The sequence below is a fragment of the Panulirus ornatus genome, chromosome 43 (assembly GCF_036320965.1).
Source record: "Panulirus ornatus isolate Po-2019 chromosome 43, ASM3632096v1, whole genome shotgun sequence".
Classification (NCBI taxonomy): Eukaryota; Metazoa; Arthropoda; class Malacostraca; order Decapoda; family Palinuridae; genus Panulirus; species Panulirus ornatus.
In genome coordinates this window covers 7,101,810-7,118,314 of record NC_092266.1, presented here as the reverse complement: position 1 = coordinate 7,118,314, position 16,505 = coordinate 7,101,810, and the positions used below count along the sequence as shown (strand labels likewise).

The window sequence follows — 16,505 nt, the reverse complement described above, 5'->3', positions numbered from 1 at the left end:
AAGTATAATAAATGAAAATAAAAATTTATATATACGTGTGTGAGCTTTTATGTATATATGTGTGTATATGTGTCGGTGGATCTTTCTTTGTCTGCTTCCCAGTGTTGCCTCACTGATAAAGGAAATAGCTATCAGGTATGATAAGAAATAATGATAATAATATAATGATTATGAATGGGACATTACCAATCCTAGATGGAAGAGACTTTTGAATACAAATGATGATAAAGTTATTTGGAAAGCTATAAACTGGAAAGGAGAGGTTTCTAATCACGGTGTTGTTCAGCCTATTAACACTGAGAGTGTTGTTTCTTTCAAACTATTCGCTATTTCCTGCGTTAGCAAGGTAGCGTTAAGAACAGAGGACTGGGCCTCTGAGGGAATATCCTCACCTGGCCCCCTTCTCTGAGAGTGTTGTATTTTGAAAATGATTAAATCCTAATAACCATAGTGTACAAGTATATGATGATGTTGATTCAGAAACTTCTCCATATATTCCAGTGTTGGATGATCCATTTACCCCTGAAGAGTTGGAAGTTATGAAAAAATTAAATACAAATAAAAGTTTTGACAGAGTATGCCCAGGATTAGAGACTAGGTTACCCCTGACATGGTTTACATTACTGTAAAATGTATTCAGTATGGTGTTTTCATAGGTTTATGCCATTTCATGGTGTAAAGACAAGTTGATTACTTTGTTTAAATCAGAATGATTACACTGCAGTAATTATAGTTTTAAGTACCATGGGCACCTTTGTTAAAGTGTATGACCTCTTAATATTGAGTCGATTACAACTATGGTGCTGTATCAATAAATGCCAAGCTGGCTCACCAAAGGGCCAAAGATGTTTAGAGCAAATGTCCCTGAGATTACTGATTGATTATGTTAAAGGGAAAAAGGAAATAATGTACATTGTTTTTGTTGATTTAAGCAAAGCTTATGACAAGAGTCCCATAGCATAAGCTAATCAATCATCTAAAATCTTTGGGATGTGGTAAGGCTATGCTCATGGCTATTATAGCTGTATATAAATGTACACAAAATATCTTAAAATCAGGTGTAATATCTTCATCTATTGGGGTAAGGTGAGGTGTACTAACCAGCTGCTTGTCTATATCTTATATTGATAAGATGATAAAGATTATTAAACTAGCAATTACTGATGATGGTTTCTTAGGGACTTGACGCTGTCATATTTGCAACCTCAAGAGATACGTGTAGAAGGAAACTTGATATTCTATTTGAGTATTGTAATGAGTATGGTATTTTGAATGAAAAGAAATCACAGTTTTTCATTATAAACAGGGATGATAATGATAAGTTATCCTTTTGCAGCAACACTGTAGAAATGAAATACCGTCTTAAATACTCATCTCTTAGTGCATGGTACTGTCACTTTATGATGTGGAATTGTCAGCCTTAGTGAATGAATTCGCCATTTTCTGTTAAGTGAATAGTGACATGCTAATTGTGTACAAACTGTTTAATACTGCATTGTTGTCATCATTGTTGTATAGTTTGGAGACCTAGTTTACTTCAAATCCTAAGCGAATAATTAGGCATTATAACCAGTTAGTAAAATGTCTTTTGGGGTCAAGGAAAAGTACTTTTACCAATTCTTGTTTGGTTGAGTCTAAAATACCACCAGTTCAATTTTATGTGCAAAAAGAGAACCTTTCTTCTTAAAAGTTATGGTCACATGATATGGATGAACCATTTGTTTACGTAGATAACCTGTGTAGAAGTCATAACACGCAAGGGTATAAATTTATTCAGAAGGTGATGGATTTTAATATAGCTTCTTACCCTCTAGAATTAATTATGAACTCAATAAGAAACAAGCATTTTTCAGCCTCTAACTATGTTACATACAGGTCAGTACTAAACCCCAGACTCTTGGTGCATAATGTTTACTGTGGTAAAGATTATATACCAGACCATGCTTGTATAGTATTTACAAGATAGTGTTTGATGTCTCATAATCTGAAAATAGAAACTGGTAGATGGAGCCGCACACCACTGGAGTTAAGGCTTTGTGTTTGTGATCAAGGTAAAGTTCAGGATGAGGCTCACATTCTGCTAGAGCATTCCATATCTAATGATTGTTGGAAAAACTTTGCATTGTTAAATTTTTCATCAATGGACAGTTTATTGAGTGAGGGAGCTCACTGTGATATGTTGTGTGAATATGATTATAAGGTCTTGCATATGGAGAGACTCACTAGGTATAGAAATAATTGTTAGCCCTCTTCTTTTTAATTTATTCATTATTTTATGTGGACAAAAAAGTCTATAGTCTTTACTATGAAATCCCTGTATTAAAGCTTGTACTCTTTTGTTAACAGATAACTAACTACCTACGTAATGCTCCTGCCTACTACTCTGACCTAATGCTACCCCACTTAATGTGTCCCTCAACCCTGCTAAACTTAATTATCTTACTTTTATTCACATTCACTCCTACCTTTTTCCTTTCACGCACTCTACCAAACTCAGTCACCAACTTCAGCAGTTTTTCACTCAAATCCACCACCACTTCTGTATCATCAGCAAACAGCTGACTCACTTCCCAGACCTTCTTATCCCCTACAGACTGCATAAATGCCCCAGTCTCCAAGACGTTTGCCTTTACCTCCCTCACCACCCTATCCATAAACAAATTGAACAACCATGGTGATATAGCACACCTCTTCTACAGACCAACCTTCACATGAAAGTATTCACTCTACTCTTTTCTCACTCATACACAAGCCTTACACTGTTGATAAAAAGTTCTCTGCTTTTAGAAGCTCTCCCCCCACACCATACATTTGTAAGACCTTCCACAAAGCATCTTTATCAACCCTATCATATGATTTCACCAGATCCATGAATGCCACATGCAAATCCATATGTTATTTGAAGTATTTCTCACACATTCTTTGAAGCAAATACTTGATCTACACATCTGAAACCACACTGTTCTTACCCAGTCTTATGCACTGTTCATGCCTTCACCTTCTTAATCATTACTTCCTGTACAACTTACCAAGTAAATTCAACAGACTTTTTCCTCTGTAGTGTGAGCACTTATCTTTATCCTCTTTGCCTTTATACAATGCTACTGTGAACGCATTCTGCCAATGCTCAGGCATCTCGCCATGATCCATACATACATTGAAAATCCTTACCAACCAATGAACAACACAGCCACCCCATTTCTTAATATATTCAGTCATAATACCATCCAATCCAGCCGCTTTGCCACATTTTGTCTTGTGCAAGGCTTCCACCACCTCTTCTATCTGCACCGAACCACTCTTCATGATTCTCTCACTTCACATACCACTCTGACCCAAACACCCTATATCTGCCACTCTATCATCAAACACATTTGAGTATACATCTGCTCCTCACTTCATCACTACCTATTATCACCTCTCCTTTTGCCCCCTTCACTGATGTTCCCATTTGTTCTCTTGTCTTTTTCACAGTATGTACCTCCTACTAAAACATCTTTTCCTCCTTAAGTGTTAATGGTACTCGCTCACCCCAACTCTCATTTGCCCTCTTTTTCAACCCCTTGCACCTTTCCCTTGACCTTCTGCTTTCTCTTATACATCCCCCAGTCTTGCACTCCTTCCTTTTACCAACCAAATGCCTCTATTTTCTCTTTCTCTAACAAATTCATCCAACAATGTGTTACCCTTTTTAATCTGCCTGCCTCCCATCTTTCACATGCCACATGCATCTTTTGCACATGCCAGCACTGTTTCCTGAAATACTTCCTACTCCTCACCCACTTCCCTTGCTTCATTTACTCTCACCTTTTGCCATTCTACACTCAGTTACTTTTGGTATTTCTTCACATAACTCTCTTTTCCATGCTCACTCTCACCCCTCTCTTCTCCCTGACATTGTTTCCTCTTTTTCAAAAACTTCTACAAATCTTCACCCTTGCCTTCACAAGATGGTGATTAGACATCTCACAAGCTGCCCCTTTCAGCACATTTACCTCCAAAGTCTCTCTTTTACACACCTATTAAGTAATATGTAATAATAATGCCCTCTGACTATTTCTTGCACTCACGTACATATACCTTTGTATGCCCTTCTTTTTAAACTAGGTCCTTTTTCAGCACATAACTTCACAAGCTGTCCACCATGCACCCCAATTACACCCTCAAATGCCATATTACTAACCTTATTAAATCACTCATCACTAATACCCGGTATCTTACATCAAAACTGCTGACACACACACTCAGCTGCTCCCACAACTCTTGCCTCTCCTGATCTTTCTTCTTATGGCCAGGTGCATAACCACTAACAATCACCCATCTCTTGTGATCCACTTTCAGTTTTACCTACAACTATCAAGAATTTACTTCCTTACACTCTTAACACACACTCCCACAACTCACATTTCAGTAGTAGTGCTATTTCTTCCTTAGCTCTTGTCCTTTCACCAACCCCTAACTTTACTCCAAAGGCATTTCCAAGACATTCTTCCCTCTTACCCTTGAGCTTTGCTTCACTCAGAGCAAGAACATCTGGGTTACTTTCCTGAAACATACTACTGATCTCTCCTTTCTTCTCACCTTGGTTACATCCATACACATTTAGAGAACCCAACCTGAGCCTTCAAATGGGATGAGCACCTCCTGCCTTCTATGACATGTAGGGAATTCTCTCTCCCCAAATGTAATATATGTTGAAGAGGATGCAATTGGAAGTAAGGTGCTAGGTTTTGAATGGGATGGGAGATCAGACGGTACATTTAGTTTGTATGGTGAAGAACTGGAATTGTAGTTGAGTCTGAATTCATTTGGGATGGTAATGGGGAAAGCTGAAATTGGAAGTTGATTCATATAAGGGATAAAAATTGGAGGTGTGCTGATAACTTAGATGGTTGGAAAGAATATTAGGCTTGTATGAAGTATTTGACCCACTGCTGATGCACGTATTAAGTACTTGACCCACTGCTGATTTACGGATATGAAACCTAAGTGTATGTGTATGTTGGTTAGGAAAGGTAAAAAATGAGGGCAGAAACACTTGATTACCTTCATAGCACTGCTGGAGTTAAGAAGATTGATAGAATGACAAATTATGAGAAGAATATGTATTGTGATGACACTATTAGAAAGGTGAATGGCTGAAAGTCTTGAAGGTGGTATAATCATGCAGCACACATTACAGGTAATTGGTTGGTCGACTGATAGTACTAGAAGGATAGGTAGACTGTAGAAGAGATGGATAGATTCAGTAAAAGAATTAATTATGACTAGGGACATTTCAGAGTAAGATTTTAGAGCAGTGATTGGAGATGAGATGAGATTGGTCTCACATAGTGCATCAATTTAGTATAGAGATTGAAAAGTAAGAAGCACTTTATAAGTGCGGAGGTCAGTGTTTTTCCAACTCATTGAGCATGAGTTTAAGATGCAAATGAGTGCTTTTCACTGGCTGTATGTGCCTGATCCACCCCATAGAATTGAGAATGGAGTGATGATGATCGATAGTTATACATGGAGAGGGAACTCTGGATATTCACATTGGCATAGTTGGATATTCACATTGGCATAGTGGGTAGCTAGCATATGTGATATATGGGGTATATTGATGTTTAATAAGACCTTTTTATTTTCTTCCCTCAAGGAAAGCCACAAAGATTCACCAGAGCGAGATGGTAGCACCCCAGCACGTCCTATGACTCAGACAGAGGCTGAGAAACTATCCAATGATGAACTTCAGTTTATTCGGGATGCCAAAAACACAAATTTTAGCCTCCTGGAGGAGATGTTTGGTTCTCGTGGAGGTCATCCTGGTGATGCTGTAATTAGTAATAATGAAGGCAATGTTGCTGAGACATTAGGACAGAGTGGTGTTGAAAATGTATCAGTTTATGCCCACAAACCCAGTGAAGCCTCTCGCCTCAGTGAAAAGTGTCGTGCTGGTCGTGAGGTGAAAGATTTGATATGTGACGAGTATTTAAAAGACAGTGCAGTTAAAGAGGTTTCTGAAAATTGCCATCATCCACAAAGGGAAAATGACATTGAGGAAAAAATTATCCATAGCCAACAGCAGCAAGAACAAACATTTAGAGACAGCACAGTGACTGCTGCTGGAAGTAGCAATAGTAGTAGTCAGCCGTCCCCTTCCCACAGAATGTCCACCATGTCAGACCCTCTGCCTGACACATGCCATGTAAATCCTAGGATATCAGCTGTGTCAGATCCCATGAGTGAAGTTTGTGCAGGAAGTGAGTGTAGTGAAGTGGGCTATGAAGAGTCTGTGCGCTCCAATGACGGAGTATGTGGGCGTGATGGGAGAAGGGGATGGAGGACTAACAATAGTGGTAACAATGGCATAAGTGGTGTTGGAGGGGGGTCAGTGATTGATGAGACAGGTATTACTCCAGAACAGGAGAGTTTGGAGCAACAAGTTACTATGCTCAAGTTACGGTTGGATGAAGCCACCAAGACAATACAAGCTGAGAGAGAGTGAGTATTTGATACAATATTATTGAATATAATGGTATATAATTTTTGTTAGTGATATTTTAGTATGCTGGAGGCTGCATCATTAATGATAAATGTTTTTGGATACTGTAATTCATTTAATTTGACAATTGATTCCCTTGTGCTTCTGTGGAGCATGCTCATATTTTGCAAGCATGTTAAAATGCTGATTGAAAACTGGTAGTCTTAATTTGTGCCAATGACTGTATGTACAGTGTTTGATATTGAAGACAGTTCATGTAAGCCAGTCCTCTAAGAATAGTAAATCTTTAATCTGAGTCATGTTCAGTAATTAGGCTTTGAAAGCATGCCTCCCGCCAAGGAGGGAAGGGTCATGCTTTTATTCATACAGTAACTACAATAGGATAAAGATTTGATAGCATTACTAAATTTTTTAACATTGCTTTACTTTTCACTTAACCCTGTATTCAAGCCCTTTTATTTTCTCATACTAATGGCATGCTTACACACGCACCCAAAAAAGAAAAGTGCAGGCATTATTTTTTAAACAGCAGGTGCCCAGGAAGGTACTACTGTTCTCACAGGGAAGCTTAAAAGTGGTGTAGAACCATCTTACACTTCTTGTGTCAGGGTAATTGGTTGTACCTTTTCCTCATAAAACTAATCCAAGCAACTGGATTAGACTATATTTTTCACAACATCTCTTATACTGCATGGTCATTCAGAGGCACTCCTACTACATTGATAGCAAGGTATGGGATCAAGCAGTTGTACTGGTCCTCCTCATAATAAGACACTTGGAGGCTGCTACCCACAGGTTAATGTGTAGGATCATTTTTGGATTTCTCATGTGGGTAAATTCATTTCATGAGCCATGAAAAGTTCTTTTGGATCTCATCGGGTTAGAAACCTCTTAATCTTATACTTTCTGTTTGGATGAATGACTCTCATCACTTGTTAACCTCTAGTACTGTTATGAGAATGCTCTGCAGGAGCCAGTGTTGATGGGTTGTATCTTGAACCTCTTTAGGCCTACTAAGGTTAAGCTTTTCTTAGATCTATTACCTGGAGTCCAGCTGCCTTGTTATAAGTACAAGATTCTTTTTCCAATGTTGTAGCTCCTTTGGTCTTATTATATAAACTCTCTACTTGATAGCCTTTGTTAAGTGAAGAGTCAATGAGATATATATGCAGTTTCCAAACTAAGAGCTTTCTGTTGTACAGAACTTTATCATTTTTGATAATGAGATGTCTTTGGCAGACATAAATCCAGAGCCCAAGCTTTTGGAATATAGATGAATAAATGAATGGGAGGGTATTGATTGAGAGGGTGAAGGCATGTACAGAGCATCAGATTGGGGAAGAGCAGTGCGGTTTCAGAAGTGGTAGAGGATGTGTGGATCAGGTGTTTGCTTTGAAGAATGTATGTGAGAAATACTTAGAAAAGCAAATGGATTTGTATGTAGCATTTATGGATCTGGAGAAGGCATATGATAGAGTTGATAGAGATGCTCTGTGGAAGGTATTAAGAATATATGGTGTGGGAGGCAAGTTGTTAGAAGCAGTGAAAAGTTTTTATCGAGGATGTAAGGCATGTGTACGTGTAGGAAGAGAGGAAAGTGATTGGTTCTCAGTGAATGTAGGTTTGCGGCAGGGGTGTGTGATGTCTCCATGGTTGTTTAATTTGTTTATGGATGGGGTTGTTAGGGAGGTAAATGCAAGAGTTTTGGAAAGAGGGGCAAGTATGAAGTCTGTTGGGGATGAGAGAGCTTGGGAAGTGAGTCAGTTGTTCGCTGATGATACAGCGCTGGTTGCTGATTCATGTGAGAAACTGCAGAAGCTGGTGACTGAGTTTGGTAAAGTGTGTGGAAGAAGAAAGGTAAGAGTAAATGTGAATAAGAGCAAGGTTATTAGGTACAGTAGGGTTGAGGGTCAAGTCAATTGGGAGGTGAGTTTGAATGGAGAAAAACTGGAGGAAGTGAAGTGTTTTAGATATCTGGGAGTGGATCTGTCAGCGGATGGAACCATGGAAGCGGAAGTGGATCATAGGGTGGGGGAGGGGGCGAAAATTTTGGGAGCCTTGAAAAATGTGTGGAAGTCGAGAACATTATCTCGGAAAGCAAAAATGGGTATGTTTGAAGGAATAGTGGTTCCAACAATGTTGTATGGTTGCGAGGCGTGGGCTATGGATAGAGTTGTGCGCAGGAGGATGGATGTGCTGGAAATGAGATGTTTGAGGACAATGTGTGGTGTGAGGTGGTTTGATCGAGTAAGTAACGTAAGGGTAAGAGAGATGTGTGGAAATAAAAAGAGCGTGGTTGAGAGAGCAGAAGAGGGTGTTTTGAAATGGTTTGGGCACATGGAGAGAATGAGTGAGGAAAGATTGACCAAGAGGATATATGTGTCGGAGGTGGAGGGAACGAGGAGAAGAGGGAGACCAAATTGGAGGTGGAAAGATGGAGTGAAAAAGATTTTGTGTGATCGGGGCCTGAACATGCAGGAGGGTGTAAGGAGGGCAAGGAATAGAGTGAATTGGAGCGATGTGGTATACAGGGGTTGACGTGCTGTCAGTGGAGTAAATCAAGGCATGTGAAGCGTCTGGGGTAAACCATGGAAAGCTGTGTAGGTATGTATATTTGCGTGTGTGGACGTGTGTATGTACAGGTGTATGGGGGGGGGGGGCCATTTCTTTCGTCTGTTTCCTTGCGCTACCTCGCAAACGCGGGAGACAGCGACAAAGTATAAAAAAAAAAAAAAAAAAAAAAAAAAAAATGAATGAAAGTAAAGTGTTTTAGATATCTGGGAGTGGATCTGGCAGCGGATGGAACCATGGAAGCAGAAGTAAATCATAGGGTGGGGGAGTGGGGCGAAAATCCTGGGAGCCTTGAAGAATGTGTGGAAGTCAAGAACATTATCTCCGAAAGCAAAAATGGCTATGTTTGAAGGAATAGTGGTTCCAACAATGTTGTATGGTTGCCAGGCATGGGCTATGGATAGAGTTGTGCGCAGGAGGGTGGATGTGCTGGAAAGCAGATGCTTGAGGACAATATGTGGTGTGAGGTGGTTTGATCGAGTAAGTAATGTAAGGGTAAGAGAGATGTGTGGAAATAGAGAGCAGAAGAGGGTGTTTTGAAATGTTTTGGGTACATGGAGAGAACGAGTGAGGAAAGATTGACCAAGAGGATATATGTGTCGGAGGTGGAGGGAACGAGGAGAAGTGGGAGACCAAATTGGAGGTGGAAAGATGGAGTGAAAAAGATTTTGAGTGATTGGGGCCTGAACATGCAGGAGGGTGAAAGGCGGGCAAGGAATAGAGTGAATTGGATCGATGTGGTATACCGGGGTCGACGTGCTGTCAATGGATTGAATCAGGGCATGTGAAGCGTCTGGGGTAAACCATGGAAAGTTCTGTGGGACCTGGATGTGGAAAGGGAGCTGTGGTTTCGGTGCATTATTGCATGACAGCTAGAGACTGAGTGTGAGCGAATGGGGCCTTTGTTGTCTTTTCCTGGCGCTGCCTGGCGCACGTGAGGGGGGAGGGGGATGTTATTCCGTGTGTTGCGGGGTGGCGATGGGGGTGAGTAGGGGCAGACAGTGTGAATTGTGTGCATGTGTGTATATGTGTGTGTCTGTGTGTGTATATATGTGTGTACGTTGGGATGTGTGGGTGTGTATGTTTGCGTGTGTGGACGTGTGTGTGTGTGCATCTGTGTGGGGGTGGGTTGGGTCATTTCTTTCATCTGTTTCCTTGTGCTACCTCGCAGGCGCGGGAGACAGCAACAGAGCAAAATAAAAAATAGATAATAATAAATGAATGAAGTATATGGAGTAGATTTTAGAAATACCCCATTTTTTCCATATTTGGTCAACATTTCCCACATTGGTGAGACAGCGCCAGGAATAGACGAACTCTGGCCACATCCACTCACATCCATTCTCCAGCTGTTGTGTAATATGCACACAAATATAGTGAATAAGGATGTGCACTTTCATGGAACACAAAGAAATACCCATAATTTGCTATATTCTTGGAAGATACAGTTAGGAAACTCCATTCCATATTCCCAGTTACATCTCTGAGAGGACTGGTAGAGGTTACAGGAAACTGTCAATGTAATTTTAGCCAGAAAGCTCAAAGGCTTTCTCAGTAAGGAACATCTATTTCTAGACTATATAGCTCGTTTTGTAAAACCCAACCTGGCCTGTGTCACACCCAATGATTTTAGCAAGGTAGCCTCCACCTGGACCTTTCTAAGGAACCTTTCCATGGAGGAGATCAGTAGTATAGGTTTTGGCATTCTTTTAACTAAAGTCTTTAACAGTTCCTTATTTTAGATGCCAAGAACCAACTTGTTATGGCCCTATGGTTGCCACCTTCGGGGTAGATAGACTATGGTGTGCCATGAGTTGACTGCTACACTAGCTATGCTTTTTTACTTTATCCTCCACATGAGATCTTTATTTCTCATCCTCTCCTTTCATGATGACATTTGGGATGGACAGACTCTTGAGGGAAGGGTTTCTTTTGAAGTATGAAAAACTGTTTCTCTCCAGGCTGGTGTCGCATATGCATTCTTCTTGGATCTTTTCTGCCCTACTTTCCCTCTCTGCTGAAAAAATATTTCTTTTATCCAGTGATGACCTTCATTAGGCTGGCTTCCATTTTCTGAGAATTGTGAAGAAGGTTGATATTAATGACCAGGAGATTGAGATTTCATCTCTGAGTGGTGGTCACTGATTTGTTAGAAGGATGACTCAGGCCAAGCTTGTAGGTTACTAGCATCATGGTTTAGTGAGGGGGTGAGAGGCATTTACCTCACCAGAAGGCATTGATTAAGATATTTCTAACCCTAGAGGATCTTAGAGGCTCTTTCAAGGCTTGTAGGACACCAACCCAGAAATAAACAATAAATCCACCCATTCATTCTTCACCCCCAATGGATTTGCTGCAGTGCGGGTGATGCAAGTGCTCCGTGAAACACCCATCTTACCACTACCATAAAGATGATCTTAGGAACGCTTCAGTTGCCTGTGGTGCAGCATAGTTTTTCTTTCACTCTAGTTATGGACAAAAGTCCACATAAAGGCTAAGCCCACATTGAAATACAAAGAGGTGTATGAAAAGGGAAAAGGAGAGGCAAGGGAAAGTATGTACAAATTTTGAAGTATGTGAAAAATTTCTCCTTTCAAATGTTTTTTTTTTTTTTTTTTTTTTTTTATACTTTGTCGCTGTCTCCCGCGTTTGCGAGGTAGCACAAGGAAACAGACGAAAGAAATGGCCCAACCCCCCCCCATACACATGTACATACACACGTCCACACACGCAAATATACATACCTACACAGCTTTCCATGGTTTACCCCGGACGCTTCACATGCCTTGGTTCAATCCACTGACAGCACGTCAACCCCTGTATACCACATCACTCCAATTCGCTCTATTTCTTGCCCTCCTTTCACCCTCCTGCATGTTCAGGCCCCGATCACACAAAATCCTTTTCACTCCATCTTTCCACCTCCAATTTGGTCTCCCTCTTCTCCTCGTTCCCTCCACCTCCGACACATATATCCTCTTGGTCAATCTTTCCTCACTCATTCTCTCCATGTGCCCAAACCATTTCAAAACACCCTCTTCTGCTCTCTCAACCACGCTCTTTTTATTTCCACACATCTCTCTTACCCTTACGTTACTTACTCGATCAAACCACCTCACACCTCACATTGTCCTCAAACATCTCATTTCCAGCACATCCATCCTCCTGCGCACAACTCTATCCATAGCCCACGCCTCGCAACCATACAACATTGTTGGAACCACTATTCCTTCAAACATACCCATTTTTGCTTTCCGAGATAATGTTCTCGACTTCCACACATTTTTCAAGGCTCCCAAAATTTTCGCCCCCTCCCCCACCCTATGATCCACTTCCGCTTCCATGGTTCCATCCGCTGACAGATCCACTCCCAGATATCTAAAACACTTCACTTCCTCCAGTTTTTCTCCATTCAAACTCACCTCCCAATTGACTTGACCCTCAACCCTACTGTACCTAATAACCTTGCTCTTATTCACATTTACTCTTAACTTTCTTCTTCCACACACTTTACCAAACTCCGTCACCAGCTTCTGCAGTTTCTCACATGAATCCGCCACCAGCGCTGTATCATCAGCGAACAACAACTGACTCACTTCCCAAGCTCTCTCATCCCCAACAGACTTCATACTTGCCCCTCTTTCCAAAACTCTTGCATTTACCTCCCTAACAACCCCATCCATAAACAAATTAAACAACCATGGAGACATCACACACCCCTGCCGCAAACCTACATTCACTGAGAACCAATCACTTTCCTCTCTTCCTACACGTACACATGCCTTACATCCTCGATAAAAACTTTTCACTGCTTCTAACAACTTGCCTCCCACACCATATATATTCTTAATACCTTCCACAGAGCATCTCTATCAGCTCTATCATATGCCTTCTCCAGATCCATAAATGCTACATACAAATCCATTTGCTTTTCTAAGTATTTCTAAGTATTTGAATGCAAAGGTGAGTAATGTGGCAGTTGAGGGAATAATTGGTATGCATGGGGTGTTCAGTGTTGTAAATGGAAATGGTGAAGAGCTTGTAGATTTATGTGCTGAAAAAGGACTGATGATTGGGAATACCTGGTTTAAAAAGCGAGATATACATAAGTATACTTATGTAAGTAGGAGAGATGGCCAGAGAGCATTATTGGATTACGTGTTAATTGACAGGCGTGCGAAAGAGAGACTTTTGGATGCCAATGTGCTGAGAGGTGCAACTGGAGGGATGTGTGATCATTATCTTGTGGAGGCTAAGGTGAAGATTAGTATGGGTTTTCAGAAAAGAAGAGTGAATGTTGGGGTGAAGAAGGTGGTGAGAGTAAGTGAGCTTGGGAAGGAGACCTGTGTGAAGAAGTATCTGGAGAGACTGTGTACAGAATGGAAAAAGGTGAGAACAATGGAAGTAAGGGGAGTGGGGGAGGAATGGGATGTATTTAGGGAATCAGTGATGGATTGCGCAAAAGATGCTTGTGGCATGAGAAGAGTGGGAGGTGGGCTGTTTAGAAAGGGTAGTGAGTGGTGGGATGAAGAAGTAAGAGTATTAGTGAAAGAGAAGAGAGAGGCATTTGGACGATTTTTGCAGGGAAAAAATGCAATTGAGTGGGAGAAGTATAAAAGAAAGAGACAGGAGGTCAAGAGAAAGGTGCAAGAGGTGAAAAAAAGGGCAAATGAGAGTTGGGGTGAGAGACTATCAGTAAATTTTAGGGAGAATAAAAAGATGTTCTGGAAGGAGGTAAATAGGGTGCGTAAGACAAGGGAGCAAATGGGAACTTCAGTGAAGGGCGCAAATGGGGAGGTGATAACAAGTAGTGGTGATGTGAGAAGGAGATGGAATGAGTATTTTGAAGGTTTGTTGAATGTGTCTGATGACAGAGTGGCAGATATAGGGTGTTTGGGTCGAGGTGGTGTGCAAAGTGAGAGGGTTAGGGAAAATGATTTGGTAAACAGAGAAGAGGTAGTAAAAGCTTTGCGGAAGATGAAAGCCGGCAAGGCAGCAGGTTTGGATGGTATTGCAGTGGAATTTATTAAAAAAGGGGGTGACTGTATTGTTGACTGGTTGGTAAGGTTATTTAATGTATGTATGACTCATGGTGAGGTGCCTTTCAAATGTGCCTGGTCATAATTATTGGGAAAGACATGAGAGGGTAGATAGTCTCAGAGCTTGAGGTGTAGAGGAAGGAGGTTATCAAAACTACCCACCCTTGAATTGCCAATGGCCACACAGTAATCACATGACACAGCAGCTTGCTAAATATTGTGTAGTCTAGAGAGTGAGGGGTGCACACAAGCATCCAGCTTTTGGGAGCAAAAATCAAAGTAATACCTATAAAAGAAATGTGAACCAAAATTGTAGTAGAGGGCAGGTGGCTCAAGTTTTAAAGTTAACCTGGGAGCGTTTGTAGAACCTCTGTGGATGTGAAAGCAGTACCCCGTACAAGGATGGATTATATCTTTGTATAAATAGAGCAACTGATCAGAAGAAATTTTGACATATAAACAGGGCTTCCCATTCATTGAGGCAGACTACTATTTCTGTTATGCAGGGTTACTAAGACAGAGTGAATGTGACAGTAATACCAAGTATGTTCTTTGTGTTAAGAGGTGGAATTACAGAAACATGGAAGGAGAGAGGGGAATTGAGAAATTTTCGTTAGAGAGATGGGCAGAAGCTGGTTCTTGGAGGCATTAAACTTAACCAGGTTTCATCTACCCCAATGAGTTATCATGTCCAAGTCTGAGTTCACTGAGGAAGTTGAGTTGAGATGAGATGAGATGCAGATGAAGCTAGAGAAAACAGAGCAGAATTAAAGGATGTGGAGAAATGCAGTGTTGTGTCATCAGTATTTAAGGATATTTGGTCATTTGTAGAAAGGAAAGCATTGATAAAAAGGAAAAAAGTAAGTGACAAGACATCCTTGAGGGACACCACTTTTAGTGGAGAAAGGGAGAGATGCTGCTGTATTAACTACCACAGAGATAAATTGGCCAGAGAGGCAGCAGAATATGAGGAAAGTGAGGGAGGGGAGCCGAGAGATGAGACCCTGATGCCACGCCCTATTGAAAGCTTTGGACATATCTAGGGCAACTACATAGGATTCCCCAGAATCCATCAGGGTTGATGACTAGCGACATAAACCTTGCTTTTGTTCAGAGAGACAAGCACTCTTCGTACAATTTGAAAAGAGATCGTGGGTAGTGGCATAGGATTGATATGGTAAACCCTCAATTTAATGGACTGGGGAAACAATAATACATTAATTAATGTATGTTTAATTTGTTTATGGATGGGGTTGTTAGGGAGGTGAATGCAATAGTTTTGGAAAGAGGGGCAAATATGCAGTCTCTTGTGGATGAGAGAGCTTGGGAAGTGAGTCAGTTGTTGTTCGCTGATGATACAGCGCTGGTGGCTGATTCAGGTGAGAAACTGCAGAAGCTGGTGACTGAGTTTGGTAAAGTGTGTGAAAGAAGAAAGCTGAGAGTAAATATGAATTAGAGCAAGGTTATTAGGTACAGTAGGGTTGAGGGACAAGTCAGCTGGGGGGTAAGTTTGAATGGAGAAAAACTGGAGGAAGTGAAGTGTTTTAGATATCTGGGAGTAGATTTGGCAGCGGCTGGAACCATGGAAGCGGAAGTGAATCATAGGGTGTGGGAGGGGGCGAAAGTTCTGGGAGCGTTGAAAACTGTGGAAGTCGAGAATGTTATCTTGGAAATCAAAAATGGGTATGTTTGAAGGAATAGTGGGCTATAGATAGAGTTGTGCGGAGGAGGGTGGATGTGCTGGAAGTGAGATGTTTGAGGACAATATGTGGTGTGAGTTGGTTTGATCGAGTAAATAATGAAAGGGTAAGAGAGATGTGTGGTAATAAAAAGAGTGTGGTCGAGAAAGCAGAAGAGGGTGTTTTGAAGTGGTTTGGTCACATGGAGAGAATGAGTGAGGAAAGATTGACAAAGAGGATATATGTGTCAGTGGTGGAGGGAACGAGGAGAAGTGGGAGACCAAATTGGAGGTGGAAAGATGGAGTGAAAAAGATTTTGAGTGATCGGGGCCTGAACATGCAGGAGGATGAAAGGCATGCTAGTAATAGAGTGAATTGGAACAATGTGGTATACCAAGGTCGATGTGCTGTCTGAGGTAAACCATGGAAAGTTTTGTGGAGCCTGGATGTGGAAAGGGAGCTGTGGTTTTGGTGCATTATACATGACAGCTAGAGACTGAGTGTGAACGAATGTGGCCTTTGTTGTCTTTTCCTAGCGCTACCTTGCACACATGTGGGGAGATGGGGTTGTCATTTCATGTGTGGCGGGGTGGCGATGGGAATGAATAAGGGCAGACAGTATGAATTATGTACATGTGTATATATGTATACGTCTGTGTGTATACGATGAGATGTATCATTATGTATATGTGCTTGTGTGGACGTGTATGTATATACATGTGTATGTGG

The 16,505-nt window shown here is 41.1% G+C and overlaps 1 protein-coding gene across 5 annotated transcripts in view; it reads left to right on the top strand.

Annotated features, from left to right (window-relative positions):
• LOC139762294 (coiled-coil domain-containing protein 102A-like) overlaps window positions 1-16,505 on the top strand; it is a 153,845-nt gene that overhangs the window by 53,894 nt on the left and 83,446 nt on the right. For all 5 annotated transcript variants that reach the window (XR_011715685.1, XM_071686883.1, XM_071686884.1 and 2 more), the window contains exon 5: window positions 5,642-6,486. Coding sequence is in view for 4 of the 5 variants with exons in the window: in XM_071686883.1 (XP_071542984.1) it covers window positions 5,642-6,486 (845 nt within the window). In the remaining variant the exon portion in view is untranslated. The remainder of the gene's footprint in view (window positions 1-5,641; window positions 6,487-16,505) is intronic.